The 21,435-nt window shown below is 40.9% G+C and overlaps 6 protein-coding genes across 8 annotated transcripts in view; 4 read left to right on the forward strand and 2 right to left on the reverse strand.

Annotated features, from left to right (window-relative positions):
* The window catches only part of LOC108012551 (heterogeneous nuclear ribonucleoprotein A1), a 128,138-nt gene that overhangs the window by 28,647 nt on the left and 78,056 nt on the right, over positions 1–21,435 (reverse strand). The gene's annotated exons all lie outside the window — the stretch shown is intronic.
* On the reverse strand, positions 3,463–9,256 carry LOC108004553 (phenoloxidase-activating factor 2-like). 3 transcript variants are annotated; one of them, XM_070995601.1, is made up of 3 exons: positions 8,706–9,256; positions 4,742–4,835; positions 3,463–4,382 (listed from the first exon to the last, which is right to left on the reverse strand). In XM_070995601.1, exons 1-3 carry the CDS (start codon positions 9,220–9,222, stop codon positions 4,301–4,303), a joined length of 693 nt encoding a protein of 230 aa, XP_070851702.1. In that variant the 5' UTR covers positions 9,223–9,256; the 3' UTR covers positions 3,463–4,300. The 3 variants fall into 3 exon arrangements, with proteins under 3 accessions (XP_070851702.1, XP_065724431.2, XP_016923012.2); XM_065868359.2 differs by lacking the exon at positions 4,742–4,835 and having other exon boundaries at positions 4,360–4,382; positions 8,706–9,255; XM_017067523.4 differs by lacking the exons at positions 3,463–4,382; positions 4,742–4,835 and having other exon boundaries at positions 8,075–9,255.
* Positions 5,846–7,085, forward strand: LOC108009304 (uncharacterized). The gene has a single exon (XM_017073558.4). It carries the CDS (start codon positions 6,024–6,026, stop codon positions 6,798–6,800), a length of 777 nt encoding a protein of 258 aa, XP_016929047.2. The 5' UTR covers positions 5,846–6,023; the 3' UTR covers positions 6,801–7,085.
* On the forward strand, positions 9,618–10,972 carry CSN1a (COP9 signalosome subunit 1a). Its single transcript, XM_017075262.4, has one exon. The coding sequence runs from the start codon at positions 9,742–9,744 to the stop codon at positions 10,849–10,851; it is 1,110 nt and encodes a 369-aa protein (XP_016930751.2). The 5' UTR covers positions 9,618–9,741; the 3' UTR covers positions 10,852–10,972.
* On the forward strand, positions 11,354–14,457 carry LOC108009123 (outer mitochondrial transmembrane helix translocase). Its single transcript, XM_017073206.3, has 2 exons — positions 11,354–11,742; positions 13,088–14,457. The coding sequence occupies exon 2, from the start codon at positions 13,117–13,119 to the stop codon at positions 14,263–14,265; it is 1,149 nt and encodes a 382-aa protein (XP_016928695.2). The 5' UTR covers positions 11,354–11,742; positions 13,088–13,116; the 3' UTR covers positions 14,266–14,457.
* On the forward strand, positions 16,399–17,433 carry LOC108004649 (uncharacterized). The gene is made up of 2 exons (XM_017067645.4): positions 16,399–16,605; positions 16,671–17,433. Exon 2 carries the CDS (start codon positions 16,796–16,798, stop codon positions 17,180–17,182), a length of 387 nt encoding a protein of 128 aa, XP_016923134.3. The 5' UTR covers positions 16,399–16,605; positions 16,671–16,795; the 3' UTR covers positions 17,183–17,433.

A 21,435-nucleotide genomic window follows, 5' to 3' on the forward strand; every position in this document is an offset into this window, starting at 1 on the left:
TTGGACACTCCACCTTCAGTTGTAGGCCACCTGGCACTCTGTTTTACCAACCATTGCAGCAGATTCGATTGTTTAATGACCCTTGATTGCAATAAGCCAATTTGCAATAGGTAGGTGTGAGGGGGAGTGAGGCAAAATGCTCTGCATTTGAATTCAAAATGCGGAATAAGTTCATTAGCATTAAAGTAACAGAGCGTTGGAGTGGGGGACTGGACTTCCCAGCACGGAACTGCAAATGTTTGCCAGAAGCTTTTTTACTTTAATTGGAGTTAATGTTTCTTTTATGCTCACACAATCATATTTTAATTTCCTGCTAGATAGGCTTTGCTCACAGTCGGCTTGCTAATGGCCAATCGAACTTTAATTTGAATTACCCTAATTAATAGAATGACATTTTTGGTTGACAGGAACGGCAAGTAGAGATTTTGAGCAATTGCCCTTTATTGAATAACCCTTGCATAATTGAGCAGTCTGGTGATTTTAGCCCCGAAGGAAGAGCCGATCAAAGTGAGTTGATTAGGCCGTGGACACAAAAGCCGTTGACAAGAGATAAACCTTTGACTTGGCCCTGGATCTCAGCCCCATTTTGCAGCCACAATGCAGTCGGCAGCTAAGTGGGCGTGGCCGGCTTGTAATAACTCACGCCTTTTGACACAGATTAAACCGGCATAAAGACAATGCTGGGATAAGGAAACTGCAACGATGACGAGGACAGAAACAAACTTGGCCAAAGGATTGGACTGTGTGTATGACCCCACTCCTGTGTATGTAGTACGTAGTGTGTGCGTATGTGGGCGGCTTGTATAAATGTTAGCCCTTATTGTTTGCCCGACCGGCCATGCAGGCTGCACATATCACGAGGCGGCCAGACAATCCACCTCCTCCCTGCTCATTTTCATATATTTTCCATACCGAGCTCATTCAAGCCAGTCTGCTGCTCATCTTCATTGTAGATGACAGCTCCCATTGTCCTCTGCCGACTCCTGCAGCGACAGCAGCTGCACTTTTAGCCGCCCGAGACAGAGCGCTCGGATCAGGCAGTACAGTACCCATATACCATATGCCCCGTATCCGTTCCCGTTCCCGATCCCCCACATTTCCCCATTAACTTGTTCTTTTTGTTCTTTAAGCCCTTCCTTTGTCCGTGGCATGACTCATAAATTTCCAAATATTCATAGACATATCTTTTAATCTATGCTCAAAAGAACCGAAAATTTAAAAAGAATAATTAAGAAGATTGCGAAAAATAACAGGACACTTATCAAGGTAAGTAAATGGCGCGTTAGTAGACTTTAAACCTTGATCTACTTATAAAAAATGAAAAATATTCAGTCTAAATTATTAATAATTATAAATGCAATTTTATAAAGAATTTTGATTATAATCTTCTTTATTATTAGTTTGGGGAAGCCTTAAAATTAATTGATTTTTCAGAACTGATAAAAAAAACTTATTTTCAATCTGGATCCCCTTAGAAATGAATTTTCTCGTTGTGTTTATGTTTGTTGCTTTGTTGTAGTTGGTTTTGTTGGGACAGCGCCATGCATAATATAGATTTTACTCAAAACGCATCGACTAAAGGGAAAATTCTATGCATTTTATATCGTGCCAGAGGGCATTCATACGATGAATGTAAGTAAGTACATGCAACATACATATTATATGTATGCAGATGGAAGTTTCATTTTGCCGTACACACGCGAAACCCACTGGCAGGAAGTCTGGGGGCATTACGTATGCTCTATGAGGACCTATTGCCACTCACCTGGGTTCCTCAATTGGTGCGTGGCAAAGAATTCATCATGTAAATAGGGTTAGCGTGTGAAGTCACTGAGCGACTAGGACTAGGACTTCCCTGATGCATAATGCATTCGATGTCTGCTTGGCAAATGACAAATTGCCAATTCAGGGCGAGGCTTCAATCTCTGAAAAAGTAAAGTTTTGGTAGAAGGATCTCTGCAAAAAACAATGGTGGATTAATAGCAAGCAATACAACCTGCTACTCAGGGGCAGTTTTAAAAGTATTCTTAGATTGTTGCCAAAATAAAATACAATATAGTTACGGTATATTTCCAGTTGAAATATATTGAGTTTCTTAATGGTATATTGAGGAAAAAATGTTTTCGCTGTTTCAAAACTCAATAAAAAATATTTCATCCTTTATACATGCCTCTAAATAATCAGAGGGGGATATTTTAAGGATATATTTTATTTATGTTCTATCGAACATCTGATCTGAGTAAGTAAAACGTAGATAAAAAAGTGCCATTGGAATGTTACCATATATTATTTCTTTAAACAAATGAAACATAATCCCTTTAAGCATGTAGACTTATACCCCTCATCCAACCATCTAGGACATTGAAAATATTCCGAACCGCATGCAGCTTTTGGGAAGAGGTCGCCAGAGTTGCTGTTGCAATTTCTGTTTTGAAATTGGCTTATTTAGGTATTTTTTATGCGCTCGACATTCAACGTCGACCGTGCTGTTCCCTGCTTTTCTGTGCTCTGCTGCAGGGCCCTGAAGTCCCTGGCCTTTGTTTTGTAATTGTTTCGAAAGTGGGCGGCGACGAGGGGGCGGGGCGGGATACAGTAGGCGGCGAAAGTTAACGTCATTGTCGTTTCCGAACTCGACGACGTTGGGTCGTTGTCGTTGGGCCAAAAGAAGAAGGACGACATTAGCGGCAACTGTTTTGAGTGCTGCTTCCTGCCGGTCTGTTCTTTATCGTTCCTGCACCACAGCCCAACTACCACCCACCAACCCACCGTAGGCCACCCTCCCCCACCATCTCCACCCATCACCCACCACCCACTGGCCGCTTTCAAGTGGCATTCGAGTGGCAGCCATTGTGCAGCATTATGATGAAAGTTTGTGTCGCAAAATGCAAATATTTGAAAGGTAATTGAATTTGAACTTTGCCGCTCATCGTCCTCGCCTCCCACTTACTACAGCTACTCGGGCTGCCTTCTCAGTATGTCAGGTGTACGGGGCAGAAACAGCAGCGAAACTGTTCAGAAATTTAGTACTTTAACATGTAAACATTTTATTTTTGTATCTTTTATTTTTAACCATAATCAGAATTTTTATAAAATATGGAAGTGAATTAAATTTTTTCCAATTAAAGAAAAAATCCCTTAGCGACTACCCTTAGGGACTACCATAACCAATCTTAAAAATCGTATCAAATTTAGTTAAGTTAAGTTTAAGTTAAGTTAAATATTTCCAAAAATTGTAATAATTCTTATCAATATGTATTTCACATTGTTGTGAGTTGTGAGAATTAAAAAGTGTTTAATTTTATAATGTTTACAGGATATAGTTGTAGTTACCTAAAAACATATACAAATTTGTTAAGGGGAATTAAAATTCCAAAATATTCAAAAGTTCTTTTACATTGAAATAAATACAATTCCATTATTACAATATTTTGAACTAAGATACCAAAATATACCAAAGCTCTTTCACGTTTTTATATATAGCATACCATTGTTAGTATATTTTGACCATCCTTCATTGTACATGGATAAGGAAGTTTCTCTGCTCTATTCTTGCGCAGGTCAGTGTAGTATCGTGTGCTTTAAGTGTCCGAAATCGCGCATGCAATGGCATTAAAGCTTCGACGGCAAATATTTGACAAACGGCTTACATGTTTTATTTGCCCAAGCTGAATGGTCAACACAGCACGAAGCCTGAAGGCACTCTCTCTGTCGCACTCATTTGTTTGTCGTACAAATTATATACAAAATTTGCACACTCATGAGGGCATTCAATTTCCATGTTTTCGAGAGCAAATGAAAATCTATACAAGGCTGGAAAATACTTCTGCCCCCCTTCTATGTGCTCACTTTTGGGGCATGCCGCAGGTGCAGTGAACAATAAATTTTGTTGAAAATAAACAATTATTTAGACATGATTGGCTTGTTGCCTGCCATTTTTTGAGTTGTCAGTTCAGCATCTATCTGAATTCGGCTTTTGTTTTTACCTAATTGCCTTGATTGGACCAACAAGTTTGGGTGTATTTTTAAAATAGCATGACATGTTGGAAAATTGTTATAGTTCATTAATTGTGTTGATTTTGAAGCCCCTTTTTTAAATTTAGTCGGGTAATTTAATATTGGATTTCAATTTCACTATTTTTCCTTACTCATCCGCAGTCATAAAGCGTTGTTATTAAAGGCAACCCCAACTTAATTAGCAAAACCAGAAGTTCTCCTTCCTTTTCACACACTTTCTCTGTTGTGGTAACCGCCTCCCGAGCTCATTCTGGGGGCGTGGCACTGTCTAGCTCCTTGGACCGCGTCAAAGACAGTAAATTGGAGTGCAAAAGTGGTAGCTTTCTTCAGCTCTTGGCTCCGAGTCATCTTTTGTTTGTGTTAATTTCCTGCGGAGGAAGAAAAATGGAAAAAGAAATGAATTGAAATATAATTAAATTTTCACGCAACGGCAGACGCTTAACATAAATTGAATGCACATCTTGAGTGGTTCGCAAACCCTGACCACTGTTGAAATATATATGTAACACCCTTTTAAAAAATGGAAAGCAAAAACTATATATAAATATTTGTCATAGTCGAATGGTAAAACTAAATAACAAACAAAATTCTTTTATTTTAGACAAAAAATAACATTATCGAAAGACTGGTTATTACTTTCTATTTATTTTAAGAAAAATACTTTGGTAAAAGTACTTAATATCGAATTTAAATTAGTTTGAAAACCAATTGAATTTATCCGCAGTACCTTTGGCATCGCGAACTGCCCGTTGGACAATGACTTTTGATTGAATGTTGCAAACGCGCTTGTGCCCAAGTATCCGAGCCAACCAGATTGATGCCTGAAAGATGGAAAGATGGGATTTTCGCTGCTTCCTGGGCTCGCCAATCAAAGTCAAAAATGCCTCACAATTGGCAAGTAATCGAGAGGACGGGAGAGTGTGTGCCCCAGAAAACGTTGGCATCGTTTTCAGTTTTTCGTCAGTGCGTACAAATTTCTAATTTCATTAAAATTTGTTCAAAGGGCTGATGGCTGTTGGAGCCCCAGACGTTGACAGACACAAATCGACACAATAGACGTCAAACGCAGGCGGATGGGTGGGCGTAGCTGCGGACTGTGGGCGGGGCAGCTTTGGCAATCAAAGAGCGCCGATCAAAGTAGAAAATCGATTTTAATTGCAATCTAGGCCCAAAGCCTCGGCGCTCGATTAGCGGTCAAGTGGGCGAGTGTGTGACGGTGGGAAGTGGGAATTAACGGGGCGTGGCATGTCGGCCCTTGGTCCAGAGTATGCTTTACAATCCAACTTTTTTCTATTTCGATTTAAAGAATCCGATTTGCTATGCTACCGGTGATTTAAAGGCCGCCAAAAAAGGTTGAGATTAGAGAAAATAAAATCATCCAGTCAAAAAAATCAAAATGTTATATAAGATAACAAAAAGAGTTGAAGGACTTGCAGTTGTTGAAACTCAAGATAAAGTCGTTAATATATCATATTTTAGGGATTAGCAAGAACTATGATGCAATGTATAATAACGATAATACATTCCCTTGCCTTTAAGACAGTTAAAAGAGTTGAAAGGACTTATAAAGTGTTAGGACTAAAGCAATACTTAAGTGGATTTGTCATATTCATTGCATCAAGAATCATAACAGAGGTGTTTAAGCTCAAGGTTACCATTATTTACTAGGGCTAAATAAGAACCAGAATATAATAAATATTTATTATAAAACAAACCAAATTATCACTAGAATGGCCATTAACCCTCTAAGAACTTGCCACCAAGGAAAGTAAAATACTTCTATACACCCATGAGATTTGTTTCAGTCCAAGTGTCAGTGGCTTGCCCCCAGTAGGACTGCCTTTCCTTCAGTCTTGCCAACAGCTCCAAAGGGAGCACATCTAAAACGTAAAATGCGGTGCGGTCAGTAGTATTCTTGCAAAATTCCAAGACAAAGTGTTCTCGCGGCCTTTTACTCTTTTTTGACTCAAAATTTTTTTAGTTCCTTATTGAAATAAACAAAAATTACGATGCTGGCAAAGAGTTTTACGCTGAATTCAATCTCGAACGTGCTGCAAAAGCGAGTTTCTAGCCTGTTGCTCTCGTCAACCTGTCGTCAGTTCAGCTCGGAGGGCAGTTTGCACTCGGAGGATGGCTATCCCAAGTTCTCGAAGCGCAAGGACCTAAAGCCCATGGAGAAAAAGGACAGGTCCAAGGTATACGATGCCTGCTGGCAGTCGATGCGCCGCACGGAGTACAAATGCCGTTCGGACCCCGAGTTCAATGTGCACGCCTTCGTTGATGCCCGCAAACAGTGTTTGGCCGATCCCTGTGCCACCGAGATGCTGCCTATGGACATCACCCACTACAAGCCGCAGGACATGGCCAAAAGGAGGTATCCCCGCACCTGGTTCGAGTGCATAGTCAAGCGGCGCAAGCGAAAGGCCCACTGTGTGCCAATAGCGCCTCCAATGCCGCGGCGCAAGAGGAAATCACTCAAGGCCAAGTGCCCCGAGGATCTGTGTGTCCTGGGAAAACTGGAACTCCATCTTACGGAACCCTGCACCTTGATGAAGCCCACGAAGTGTCCGCGATTCAAGATGCCCAACTGCTGTGTGGCCGCCCGCAATCCGCCCCAATGCCGTCGACCCTTCCGAAGATGTGGCAGCCGTCGTAAGACCAAGTATCCCAGTTTCTCCGAGTGCAAGCGGGATCCCTTCTCAGAGGCCCGACCCATCGAGTGCAACTGCCTGCTCAAGCCGGCCATCTGCGAGATGTGGCGGCACTATCGCCGCCGGAATGGCTGATCAATGATCGCTTATTGGTTTTTTAAAATTCCCGGACGCCAGAGGACGGTGCAATTCCTCATCGGCTGTCTGATTTTACCAAATTAGGACCAACCAAAATTTTTGTTTTACCAAAGCCTACCGCATCTAAAAATTCACTAAAAAGCTCTAGCCAGCTTGTTTTTTTTGGAGAACTTTGGTAATTCTATTCAAAAAAGATGTTTCTTATACTCGTACTAAAGACATATAAAAACTGTAAGAAATTATTATAAAAAATTTACAAATTAAAGAGATTACGAGTACTGAGCGATCCTTCTTTCCTTCCATGTACATATAAACATACTTGTATTGAATATGTATTTTTAAAAATTGTAATTTCGGTATTTTTTTGTATTTTGAAGGGTATGCTGCTATTTAAATATGTAGCACTTGTACAAGAAAATGTGTCGTTGAACAAAATATTTTCTCGAGGTTTTAATATCTAAAAGCTGAGTAAATTGTATGTATTAAGCTATTAGACTGACAAATTCGTTAACTATCTGAATAATTAATAGTAAAGCAGATTATATATATTCTCGTTGAGCTGGACAACAAAGTAACACATTGCTAAGTCAAGATTATCATAAAATGTGTGATATCTGACTTGTAGGTGCAAGTTAGTATGAATATTTGAATGCCATTGGTAGCCGGCTGGCCAGACATGGTCGCAAAAATGCAATATGCAACAGCCCGAACCGAACGCGAATCTGTATCTGCAGATTGTACGAAATGTTCACGATTCCCGGGAAATAACCAAATTCCATTATACAGATACAAATCAAATTGGCAAAAGGCATTGAAAGGGATCAAACGAGGGTTGGCTGGAGTGGTGAGGGGAATATGCAAAAATCAAATTACCAGAACTTGAGAAATCGCAGACATCAGAGAGCCATAAATCAGTAAATCGAAAGGCAGGGAATCGAATCGTACATACGTATATAAGAAATTGTTACCGCTAGTTAACGGTTTATTGATGCGTCGCTTTTGGCTGAATTTATTGGCCTGGTCGTTGGTCTTTCGCTTCCTCTTCCTCACGCAAATGCAAAATGGCCAAAACAGAACAGGAGGAAAATCGTGCGAAAGCTTTGAATTGATTTGGCTCTTAGCCGCCTTCTTTAGCCGGCCAAAAGGTTTGGTTGCCATCTACAAAATATAACTGGATGGCTAAGTCTGGAAAAAAACGAAAATGCAAAATAAAATTTCAAAGGATGGTGGGAATATATTAATTTGGTGAATTTAAAAGCCAACGACATTGATAAAATTTCGGAAAGACTATTTAATTTTTATCTGGATAAAGTTAAAATCTAACAAGAAGGAAAGCTTGCTTCGGCAAGCCAAAGTTGTTGTACCCTACGAGGCACTCGAAATAGATAAGAAAATTTACTAAACATCTTCTATAGTAATTTACGGCATCGTGTCAAATTTCATTGTACTCTCCTTATTGCAAATGCAATTTTTGACCGCCACCTAACTGATTCGATTTGCGGCCACCTAACATGAGTAATATATGTTACCAATTTAACTGTAAAAACTCTTCAAAACCGGGTAAGTTCGCTAGGATCTCTTGGAAAATCCAGGGTAGCATTTTGGAAACATCAGTGTAGACTGTAGGGAATGGCTCTCCACATTCGGCTCCGAAGTTCGCGATGCCGACTTGCTCGTAACGATTGGGATCGCCCCTGAGCGGACAGGCTAGTGGGGATCCCCCACCGACCTTGCACGAATCCTTGCCAGTCTCTCCGCCGGCGCAGGTGAGGCTGTCATGAAGATTGAAGGATGCCGAATAGTGCTGTCGAAGCTTCTGCTCGCACGTAATACTGTCCACCAACGGCACCTCGATCTTCTTCATGAGACTCGCGTCACTGACATCGTTGATGTTCTTCTTACCCCAGCCACTGACGATGCAGCGATTCCAGATAATCGGACGAGGGAGCGGCGGCATGCAGATGAGATTTATATGTCGGGTTCGTTGAAGTGGTCTTTCGAGAAACAAAAGTGCCACGTTGTTGGCTCCTGAATCCTCCTGAAAGTCCGGGTGACGCACGATCTTTCTGATGGTCACATCCTCATGTTTCCTCATCTCGAAGTCGGAACTGAGATCCCATTCGCCAGCCCGCACAATGAGCTGGTTCTCGAGGAAATTTCTGGTCACGGTGGTGGCTGAGAGCACCACATCCGGTTTGATAAGGGAGCCACCGCCCACCGGTTGGCTGTTTCGAGCATCTAGCAGTATCACCATCCAAGGCAGCTCCGCCTCCTCGGCGGTGTCCTCCTCGAGGTTGCCGAAGGTCAGGATGTCACGGTTTGCGTAGCCACATGCGGGCTCTGATACCGGGTCCGGAAATCGTAGAGACTGGACTCTATAGAGCCCCAGAAGCAAACACAATACTGAAAGGCGAACCATTCTCCTCGCTATAATTTAATAAACTGATGTCTGCGTCTTAAACTGCAGCCATACTTATGGAAAGCAAGCGAGATCGTTGTTCTTGGAGTAGATAAGGCTGTCTGATGACAGTGGGGAAGTCCCACTCTAATTTATTAAATTTAAAAATCAAGGTTTAGTTTGTTATCTGCCGGAGGAAGCTAACACTAAGTTAAATTATTTGTTTCCAAATTCAAATTATTCTACCGCACCAGGTTACGTAACCTAGTGATTACATTTTATACCTAAAAATAAATAGCGGAATCGCTTTATGGAACACTTGATTAATAAAGTTTTTAGCGCGAAAAACAACATTTATCGTTCTCGCTGGCCATAAAGAAATTTTTAAATGTTATTATACCTTGTAGCGGCCATCTTAGAACACTACTATCTTACAATCACAAATCTTTAGGTACTGTCAGCTAAAATTTTTCTGGTTCCAGTTGTAAACTGGGAGTGCCCGCCTCTCCTGATACGATCTTTGACACAATAACTTGTTCCATGGATAAGGATGAGATGAAGGTGGATGGGAGTACGTTGCACCTGCCCAGTTACGCCGATCGATATACGGATATCCCCCGTCTTATACGCTTGAAGTTCATTGCCCAGGTGTGTCCGCAACTAAGTGTTCCCGCCCTCGAGTTGGCCATTAACCACGTGAAGACCACCTACAATGTGAAGTTGTACGACGAGCTCTACAAGACACTGTGCGCTGAGGTGAGCAGAAAGTCCCTGAAGCAGGTCGAGGAGAACGACACAAGTCATGCCCCAGATCCCAATGAGGCAAGTACCTCTAGTGGCAGGGGGAGAATCGTGGTGCCCTACGATTCCTACTGGGTGGAGGACAACACCATGGAGGCCACTCTGATGCTCCAGGAACTGGATGCGGAGCTAAATTTCAAGAAATCCAACTCGGGCAGCGCCTATGTGCGAAGGGTTCTGGAGGAGATCGGGGATCATTACGAGAAGAGCGGCAATCTCCAGATGGCAGTCAAATTTTACGCTCGAGCCAGGCCCTACTGTACCAGCAGCGACAATGTGATCAACATGTTCCGCAACCTAATCAGAGTCTCCATTTATATGCAGAATTGGTGGCACGTTTTGACCTACGTCGATGAGGCCAAGCAGTATGCCTTTGGGTTCGAGTATCTCGCCCAGGAGGTTCCGGCTCGTCTGAGCTGCGCCGCCGGTTTGGCCAACATGGGCCTCAAGATTTACAAACCTGCTGCCGAGAACTTTCTGAGCACCCCCTTTGGCCGATACGATTACGATAGAATCGTTGCTCCCGAAGATGTCACCTTCTATGCGGGATTGTGCGCCCTAGCCACTTTCGACAGGGAGAATTTGCAGCTCCGTGCCATCAATTCAGAATCCTTTAGTCCTTTTTTCCAACTATCACCAAAAATGTGGAACATCTTGGCCAAGTTCTGCGAGGGTCAGCTCGAAACTTGTGCTGGCCTATTGCGAGAAATCGAAGATCATGTCAGGCTGGATGTCTATCTCTCTCCACATGTGAACACCCTTTACGAGATGATCATGGGCAGACTGCTTAAGAAAAGAGACAGAAAAACGATGACTGATATTGTAAAAAAAAAACATAGTTCGTCGTAAAAGCTATTGTTTATAAAATAATAATTATAAACTTGCTTCCATTTGGCTATTGTAGGTTCATATATTTATCTAGAATAATAAACTTATGTAAAGTCGTGAAGGCCATTGCTAAGAAATAATATTTATAAAGCTTGAACCGACTACTTTCAGTTGAACTCTTGCCAATCTATACATTATTGAGTTGATTGTTAAGCTCAAGTCAACCAAAGTAGGATTACAAATTGTTTGAATATTATTTCATTATTTCCTAAAGGTAACTTCAAGTAAGTCCTAGAAAACAATGTTATACAAATAGTTCACAATTGGACTTATTGTCATATTTTTGCTCAATCTTTAAAAAGTTTTTATGTAAAAGCGCCTTCAGTTTCTCTAACAATATAGGCACATCAACAACAACAACAAATATAATTAAATTTTTTGTGTGTTCAGTAGTACGAACGGGCAAAGTCCAAATCATGCTAAGAAGACAGAATTTGGCAAAGGACGAAGGATGACGAAACCCAGCGGATAGTGAAAGGTACTGAAATATTGCACAGTTGAAGTGATTTTTATGAACTTTTCAAAAGTAGCTCAGTGAAAGGCGCACAGACAGTGGAAGAAGTTGGGCCGTTTGTGCAACATAAAGGTTCCCGGCACGCTAACGAGCTTAAAGATGTAGCACAAAGTGCGCACTGAAATTGCATCCATAATGGCGCCCAAGGGGGTGGTAAGATATAATGCTCCTTGGACCATCACCCCCCGAAGCGCATCTTAGCATCCTCCCACTTACGGATAAAGGTGATTTCCATTGAAAAGCTGCGCCCAAGTCTGGAAAATTCAGTTAAGTGGCCAAAGGTCAAGAGCGGATCAGTTTTGAGGGCTCCGAAGACATAGCCCATCTCGCTGTTTGAGGTAAGTCTTTTTTTAGGTATTGCAAGAAATATTAATTTAATTGGATTTTCTTATAAATTTCGTTCATTTGAAATGAAATTTATTGGAAAACAAGAAAAATTATTTCTATTGTCTCGCAGTTTTTCATAACTGTTTCCCTAATGTACACTTGTTTAAGGTAGAAATTATGTTAAATTTTTGATTAGCACTCACAAAAGTGAAAATGTTGGATTCAAAAGCAAACAAGAGCTTGTGAAATACCAATTTTCGGGGCAGCAGAGACACCTGAACTGGGAATATGAAAACTATTGGAGGAAAACGATGCAGAAAGGGTCGGGGCTGATCTTCCTCCATTTCGCAGCAGTGAAAAACTTCAGCCAGACATTGTGTTGAGTAATTCTTTTGTAATGCGGAAGGAAGCTCAAAACAACACAGTGCACAGCGATTTCCTGAAGAGGGAACGGGGAGTTTCGGAAAAAACTTTAAGACAAAGAACTGACCTACGTGGGCGGGGAAAATTGGGTGGTAAAGGGGTTCGCAGATAAATTGCTGCAGTGTTTAGTTAATACTTCTGGCCGTCCTGCGCCTTGGCCTTTCGTCCTCGGCTCCTGCCGCCTCCAATTCACAGGACTCCGACGGAACTGCGAGGCAGCCTCGCAGCTCAGATACAAGCAACAAGGAACAGCAGCTGGCTGGACAAGTTTATCTTTTGTTACATTGACTTCCGCTAAAAGATACTAAACTAGAAAACATTCTTCTCCGCCTTCCATTCACTGCCTTTCAGTTTTATTTGCCAGCGTTTCTTACAGGTTAGCGTCAAAATCCTGCAGCAGGAACAGGGGCAGCCAGGAAAAGTTAAGCAGAAATTAAAACGCAGCTGGGCCATCCACAGTGGTCAAAAAATGTATATTACGGTATTACGATATATGGCTAATAACGATTTTCGACTTTTTATACGATAGGATAATGATTATTCTTTACTAACATAAAATATGTTATTTTTTTTATTGTTGTTGAAAGAACAATAGATCAAATATTTCTTTTTCGTAAAGGATTTATTAAAAGCTAATATATGATTTCAAAATACTACTTCTTGAAGTGCCTAAAAGTGAGCTACAGCACATACTAAACTCCTTTACTTACTGAATACTTTTAGACACCTATAATTAAGTTAAAAAGCGACTTAGACCACCCATTGTTCTATAAAGTTTCTATGCATTTAATTAAAGACTCAAATGATCTTACGCAACCTAGTTTAAAACTGCTCTAAGCTTGAAAACCCGAAGATATATATTTGATAAGTCGCAGGAGCCACTCAATCCCCTGCCAATGGGTATTTTAGATTTGACATTTTTATCCGATATAGGACTGCCGCTACAAATTGGAGTGTGGAAAATGGACTCGCCGGACGGAGGAACGCATGGGCACATCCTGGCCATGGTGGTGCGGGTGTGCGCGGTGACCGCGATTACCTACTACAGTGCCAAGTGGATGCTGGGTGCCCTGGATCCCAATAGCAAGATGCGCAAGAAGGCCAAGCAGGTGGCGGAGCAGCAGTTGCGGAAGCTGAACTCCTCGGCGGCCCAGAAGTTCCGGACCCGGGATTTCAACGAGCACGAGGTGGTGATCGCCTCGCATCTGGTGACCCCGGAGGACATCGATGTCAGTTGGGCGGACATAGCTGGATTGGATGGGGTTATCCAGGAACTCAGGGAGACAGTGGTGCTGCCAGTTCGCCATCGTGAACTCTTCCGACGATCTCAACTCTGGCGGGCTCCCAAGGGAGTCCTTCTCCATGGACCTCCAGGATGTGGCAAGACCCTCATAGCCAAGGCCATTGCCAAGGATGCCGGGATGCGGTTCATTAACCTGGATGTGGCCGTGCTCACAGACAAGTGGTATGGCGAAAGCCAGAAGCTGGCCACTGCCGTCTTCACCCTGGCCCAGAAGATCCAACCCTGCATCATTTTCATTGACGAAATCGAATCCTTTTTGAGGATGCGCGGCAGTGGCGATCACGAGGCCACCGCCATGATGAAGACCCAGTTCATGCTGCAGTGGGATGGCCTGATGAGCAGTGCCAATGTGTGTGTCCTCGTCCTGGGAGCCACCAATAGGCCACAGGATCTGGACAAGGCCATCCTCCGCCGAATGCCAGCTCAATTTCACATCGGAGTGCCGCATGACAGTCAGCGACAGGCCATCCTTCGGCTGATCCTGCAGAGCGAGCAGCTGAACCCCTCTGTTAACCTCAAGGAACTGGCCCGCTTGACCCCGGGATTTTCGGGATCCGATCTGCGGGAGTTGTGTCGCCACGCCTCCATGTACCGCATGCGTCTTTTTATGCGCGAAAATCTAAATATGGGCGAGGGAGCCAGCGAGGGGGAGTTCCAGTGGGATTTCGCGTCCAAGGATCAGAGCCTACAGGACTCCCAGCAACTGGAGATCCACATGGATGACCTGCTCAAGTCGCTGACCGTCATGAAGGTGTCCAAGTTTCAAGCGCACAACGCCTTCGTCGAAAAGGATCTGGAGTTGGACTGAGGTCCTTGATGGAAATTTTAAATCCTTGATGAAACGGGCCATATCGTTCTGAGTCCCGAAAATAAAAGCACTTCATGCTTTATCAACCAAACAGGAAACAAATTAGCAGTCTTATCTTGTTTTTCCTAAGATAATTTCGTAATCGGATGATTAAAGTGTTTTGTGGTATATTCGAAAATAAATTAAAGGTTTAAAAATCTACCGTCTTTACTAAAATTATAAATATAAATCATTTTTAAATCTAACAAACATTTTTAATAGGTGTAACATAAGCATTCAAAATAATGTTCTTATAATATTTATCTCATCCAATTTCTCGCCACCAGTTAATTTTCTTCGGTATTATCCTGGCTAGTTCTTTACGGTAGTACCCATCCTATCCAGTTAGTAACGCCCCACACTGTCGGCCTGACCAATATTTTTCACATTTCATGGCATCAAGAGTTTTTTCAGCCATGAAGAACAGCGAGAAATCTGCAAAAAAAAGACTGCAACCAGAAGAGTCTATGAAAGAACAGCAGCAGCAGCAGCACAGTGGCAACAAAAACTCAAAATAACAACGGCTACGACAGCAACAACAAAAAATCTTTTATGTAAAATTGAATATTCATAAGTTGTTTCACAGAAGCGGCAGAAGCCTAACTACGGGCCTCAGCCTCCGCCTCGTTTGCTTCTGGTATACCCTAGCGAATGGTCTTTTATTTTTTGTATAAATCTGAAATTCAGCATGGAACTTAATTAAAAAATGGAGTATATGAAAAATGGTCTCTGATAATGAAGTAGAAATTTTCCTTGTTGCATACCTACTCATTTTTTTCATCTACCATTCCTTTTTGTTAGCAAGTATGAAGAGTTGAAATCAAAAGTTGTTGAATGAATACTATAGGATCACTTAACTTATTTTCTTATAGTAAAAATTATTATATATTATTTCATATACTTTTTAAAATCCATTTTGTAATATATTAAAAATGTCTTGGTTATTTATTATCTTTTAATGTACTACCTTTTTGTTCTAGGGTACTGTAAGATTCGGTCTTTGAAACAAAGATTTCGTTACAATTGGTTGCTATTGTTGTTGCATTGGACGGGCAGTTGATTGTTTTTGTGTGTAGTTTTGTTTGGCTGAGTGAACCTGCAGACGCTTCCGTGCCACGCCCCCGCCTCATCACCCGCCCCCACACACTTACCCATACACACAGACGCACACTCACACATGCACAGGGATGCAGCACACATGCACTGGCGAAAGCTGCCGTTGTTTGCTATTTTGTCATGCAAATTGTATTTATTGCGGCCAAAAACCAACAACAACGGGAGCTGGTCGCTCAGAGATAGGGGGCGGAGACAACCCCGCCACGCCCCCTTGTAATTGTTTGCTATTTGTCATTGTGTGCGTGTGTGGGTGGCAGTGGGAGGGGAAATGGGACGGGGCCACGTGTGTGTGTGCTCCATTGTAAACAAGAAAATTGACTGCCGTCGGCGGCCTGTAAACTTGGGAGCACATTTCCCGAATTCCCCGAATCGCTATGCATTTCCCGAAATTCAAAGGTGCTAAGCCCGTTAGCAATATGATCGTTTTTCTGATAGAAAAACTTAAAAGAATCTACTTATAAGAATAGGTCTCTGCCAGGTCATCAAATAATATCTTAATGGTTGAGCTGGCATTAAAAATTCTGACTGATCATCACGGGTTCAACGCTTTTTTATTGCTTGATAAGCTTTAATATACTTCATATTTTATATTAAACAGAGAGCTGCGACCGATCGAACGACAGTACCCAAATGGAAGCAAAAGCATTCGCAATGCTAGCCTTAATCAGTCTCCTATTGTTTATTTTTCCCTTTCCCGTACTAAACCAATTTCTCGATGGCGAGTGTGGAACTCATCCCAATGGCTATATAGCGAATAGTTCATCTAGTCCCTGGATTGCATTCCTGCACACCACTGATTATATATTCGTATGCGAAGGAACCCTGATCTCTCACAGTTCGTATTTATTTATTTACTCTTATAATACCAATTTTTGTTCATATTTTAGTAACTAATCAATTATTTTATTTTTTTTTTTGTTGAACTAATACTGACTGCAGCGCATTGCGTAATGGCCAACGCAAAACTGTAAATAAACTTAAAAAAATGGAGGAAAAATTGCGTGAAAATATTTCATTCGCTTTGTAGGGTAGCTCGTCTTGGCGAGTTTGGGGGAACCCTTGAAGAAAACAACCCATCAGTGGAGCACGAGATTAGGGAGTACTGGAAACACCCCTTCTACGATATAGACGCAAATGCCAACGATGTAGCAGTGCTCGAGCTGGCCACAAGTGTAGTGTACACAGGTGAGTTTGGTTTTACTTCGTTATATTCACACGATATGCTTAACACTGTATTATATTCTGATTAGACAACATTAGGCCCATTTGCATAGTGTGGGATAGTTCTTGGAAAGCCTACATTGATAATATTCCGATACTAAAGGGTCCCGTAAGGAGCAAGCCCGAAAATGAGAATGACAGTGGACACAAGATAATGGAAGTCCGGAGGCAGTCTCCGGAAATGTGCCTCAACCATATCGGTAGCTCAATATATACATTATCGAGCAATCAGTTCTGCGCGGGAAATTCGGAAAGTAATCTTTGCAACGTCGATTGCAGCAGTCCTCTGGGAGCATGGGTTTTTCACCAAAGTTCGCTAAGATTTGTCCAAGTTGGTATTGCCACCACGAATCAAAGGTGCAATATGCCAAGTATTTATACTGATGTCCTAAGCCACATAGATTTTATTCTCCGGGTATGGCGGTATTACGGCCAAGATCAAAGTCCATCGATCTCAAGCTTTACGACAACGACAAGAGCACCGCAAATGACTTTCGATTGGGGTTCAAGAAGTGAGGATTTGGATCAATTAAGATATTGAGATGAACCTATAGGTGTTTACCTAACTATAGTGAGATTGTCATATTTACTTTAGCAGCTTAAATAATATGATTAATTTTTTGGCTTAAAACAAAATATTCTCCTAGAATAAACAGATTAGTAGGCTAATTTGATAGTCGCTGAAATTTACGATTATATTGCGGCCGTTTTCCTAGACGGTTTTATGTAAATCGCTGTAATAAAATCTCAGCCAGCTGTGGCCCTTTTACAACTGTCTGCTGAAAGGCATAATTGAGCCAAGAGAAACTTTACGAGAAAGGATTTCGCAGCCAACAATCCACTTACTTATATGCTGTTTCAGAGTCATATAAAACTTCAAGCTTTCAGTCGATAAATTTTAATGAGGCACTATGTTAAGTGATTCCAATGGCAGGAAATTAGAGAGCATTTCACTAGTTAAAATAGGCCAAGTTTCGATGCACCGCAGAATTTATGTGGCAATTGAATTTCGTTTCACGTATGTGAAAATATTCCCCCATTTTTTTGGCTTATCATTTTATTTAAATATTAGTCTCATAAGTCCTTCAGTTGGCTATTTCAATTAAAATGTGCACTTCCGCAAGCCACTTGACAATTAACACACTCTTTAAATGACAATTTCTTTGCCCGACCGTTGATAAACTGCATAATTTATGTAATTTGCTTCACCAACAGACACACTCACGAGCACTCATTGATGACAATTATTTGAAATACTTTTAAGTGAGTGGGCAAAAGTTTATTGAATTAATAATTAACTGCAATTGCGTAATACAAAATTTATTTTATTGCTGTCATCAAGTGGCTGGGCGGAGCCGAACCCCTGTGCATCATTAAATTATTTTGGTTGCATTCATAATTTAATTGATTTAAATGGAAATAGCGATTTCTCTGTCAATTATCGCACCCCCTTTCTAGCACACTGGCCCCACAAAATGTGCTGGCTTAGAATAATTGATGACATTTGATATTAATTACACTTTACAATCCAACTTGAAACCCTTAATTGTAAATTGCACATCCTATTTTTTGTGGCCGCATTCCGGCAGTTCTCGAGGCTTTAACTAATTTCATTATTATGCATTAATCATGCACCGCATGTTAATAAATATTAATGTCCTTCGGCCGGGCAGCAAACTGCCAATTTTAGCCCATAAAATTTCCGGGAATTTTGCATAAAAGTGTACTGATTTATGGCGTTGCCCAACAAAAAAAGCAGACAAGTTCATTCAGCGAGTGGGTTGTAAAAAATCGTGCACAAATAGCAATTAATTATCTAGTAATGAAACGAGATTGTTTCGCGTAGCGTTGAAACGGCCTATCCATACCCTAAACAGAATTTAAAGCTTGAACTATAACATAAAATATGAGCTGCTTTAGTTTTAGGAACGAAATAAATCTTAGAAATTTTTTCAAACCTTTATAAGTCCGCAAATATTTAAAAATATGATTGGCCTTGCCAACGTTTTAATATTAACCCTCTTCTGCAGCAAATCTTGTTTAATATACACTGTACCTTTTTGGCACTGCAGAAGAGTATCATTTTGGTGGTTCTTGTGGCCATTTGTTGCATTCGGTACAATACTCGTTGTATCAGTCATTAAACGCATCTGTGTGACTGGAAAAAATGGTGGTAAAAACTATAAAACTCCTTTGTAAGGACACAAAAAATGAGAGACGGAATGAAAGGAGAAAAGGGGTCCACAGGAGTGTAGGGACTTCAGTCTTTTGAGGGAAATGGCAAAAACTGTGCTTTTGCCCATGACCATTCCTATTTCCTTTGGCCATTTCTAAAATTTGCATTTTTCATGCCACAATGTATAAAATTCATATTTATAAATCTTTTAACTGCACACACCACACCAAACACAAAATGGGACACATCAAAAAGCCAAAGCACAGACAGAAGTAAAAATGTGAAAATAGGAAATGAAAATGAAAAAAAATAAATAAAAACCAAATGCCAGGCAGTAAGAACAGGCCGACTTTATAAGCCACTTTCTTTAAAAAAAATCACATAAAAATGTGATGTTATTTCTTGTATATAATCAATAAATTTTATTTTTCTCTTAATTTTCATGTTATAGTTACAGAGTGATTTCATACTTTATGCCACACATTTTATTAAACGATATGGTTATTAAATACTTGACTTTTCCTCAGGGTATTTATGGTTTTTAATATAAGACCCTGAGAAGTGTATCTGAGAAACCGAAATAAAAACAAGACAAACCCATTCACACTCGCCGCACAAAAAAGAGCAACACCAAAGGGGGAGATATAAAAATGTGTTGCAAGTCAGAAGTGAATGAATGAATGAATGTGAATGAATATGACTTTGCCACACCGAGCAGAACACAATAAAAATGTTAGGACCTCGCCGGCCAGTGGGTGGTGAACTCGGGCGGAACCCTCGGGCCAGGAAGCGGAAGGGAAAGAGAGCGCGGGAGACCGGAAGTGGAGCGCACGGAATGAGACACCGCTGCACGGCGCTGTGATTTTTCATTTGGAGCGATTTTCCTTGGGCTTCCTTGGGGCAACAGTTGTGGCCAGAAGTGGGAAACTGAACGCGTGCGGCATGCAACTGCAAAGTGACCATGCGACCACGTCTGCTGCATGTATTAAAAAAATTGCTTAGCCTTTCAGCCTCTCGCTGCTGCATGTATAAGGGATTCCCTTATTTTTGGCCTTTGAATAATAAACGAGTCCTGGTCTTTTTGGGCATTTCATTTTACATACTCTTGCAGGGGTTTCCTGTTTTATGGCTTTATTACATAAGTACTCAAAATGAAAATAAAGTATTTTTAAATTTTACTGACGCTTATACAAAATTTATGTATTACTTACACATTTTTAAAATTATTAAATTTTTAACTTAACTTTATAAGAAGGTAAGGAATGGGAATTTATTTCAAGCATTCCCTTCTTCGTGTATTCAGGTATGTTATGCACAAATTGTATTCATTTCAAATTCATAACATTTTTATTAGTAGCGAAGGAGCAGCTTGCACAAATTTCGTAGCACACTTTGCAGCGCACGCCACCTTGTATTTGCCTCCGATTCCGAAAGTAAGCATCTCTGGCGTTGCTATTTTAATTTTAGCCTGCCACGCGTTTGCAGAAATTAGCGTGATGCACTCCCCATTCCCATTTGCAACCTCCGGGCACTCAGATACATTTAACTTTCGGTCTACGTTCGAGGCGTTGACGCTGCATTTTTCCCTGCACGCTTAAGAACTTTGCTGCGCCAAAGTTCTTCAAATAAAATGCTGGAAAGGAAGTTTGGGGCGGAGGCTAGAAGTCAAGAAGGAGCCTCTCATCAACTTCGCCTGGCTGGCAGGAAATTTTTCAACACAGGAAACAAAATCGCAAATAAAAAAACATTTTAAAAACATCTTTTAATAAAAATAACTCGATAATTTAATCGATCATGGAATCCAATAATGAATTTTAAACTTATAAAATAAAATTTTATGAAATTAGAATCTTAATAACAAAATGACTTAATTAAATATAAAATAATAGGTATTCACAAAAATAAATATTTTTTATTTTATTTGAAAAAAGTTTTTCCGTGGCCTTATTAAGGAACGTTCAAATGCAATTCATTTTAAGCAGTTAAACAACTCAACTAAAATGTTTATATAAATGTGTTGTTTTTACGAAGAGATCTTCTTTAAAAGGGATCCAATTTGGGAGAACCTTGTCTCTTGTCACTTGTCTCAAAAAAAAACAGGGTTCTACTTTTATAACTCCTGTTTTTTCTCTGTGCAGGAGTAGGAAGCTGCTGATGACTATCTCTGCTCGTTGGTGCCGTCTACCTGTCGCTGGCATTCTAATTAGCGTTGACTCGACCCACCTGCTCCCATGTCCCCTCTCCCCATTCCCGTGAACTTTGACTTCTTGGGCCGATCATGGAGCGCTTCGTTAGTCGCGTGCGTGTGACATTGTGTACATGAAACAATTATGCAACATTTACGCGCAACTCATAAAAACGTTCGTAGGTGCTCATGTGCAGCTGCAATGCTTTCAGTACTTCAGCAAGAAAAATTGGACTGAATCGCGAAAGCAAATAAGTATCAACGGAAACTAATTTTAGTCAACATGAGTCTTCTACTAAAGGAAAGAGTACGATGGAGACTCCTATTGAAATTGTGCAATCCTAACTTGTGTAAGTGATATAATATGAAAAAAAAGAAATTCTAAATAAGAAATATTCATGAGTGAGTTAATCACTTTTAAAAACAATTTTCA

The sequence above is a fragment of the Drosophila suzukii genome, chromosome 2L, assembly GCF_043229965.1.
Source record: "Drosophila suzukii chromosome 2L, CBGP_Dsuzu_IsoJpt1.0, whole genome shotgun sequence".
Lineage (NCBI taxonomy): Eukaryota > Metazoa > Arthropoda > Insecta > Diptera > Drosophilidae > Drosophila > Drosophila suzukii.

Coding starts and splice junctions, on each gene's coding strand:
- LOC108004649 (XM_017067645.4), top strand. CDS start 16,796: ATGGAAGTCCGGAGGCAGTCTCCGGAAATGTGCCTCAACCATATCGGT.
- LOC108004553 (XM_017067523.4), bottom strand. CDS start 9,222: ATGGTTCGCCTTTCAGTATTGTGTTTGCTTCTGGGGCTCTATAGAGTC.
- CSN1a (XM_017075262.4), top strand. CDS start 9,742: ATGGATAAGGATGAGATGAAGGTGGATGGGAGTACGTTGCACCTGCCC.
- LOC108009123 (XM_017073206.3), top strand. CDS start 13,117: ATGGACTCGCCGGACGGAGGAACGCATGGGCACATCCTGGCCATGGTG.
- LOC108009304 (XM_017073558.4), top strand. CDS start 6,024: ATGCTGGCAAAGAGTTTTACGCTGAATTCAATCTCGAACGTGCTGCAA.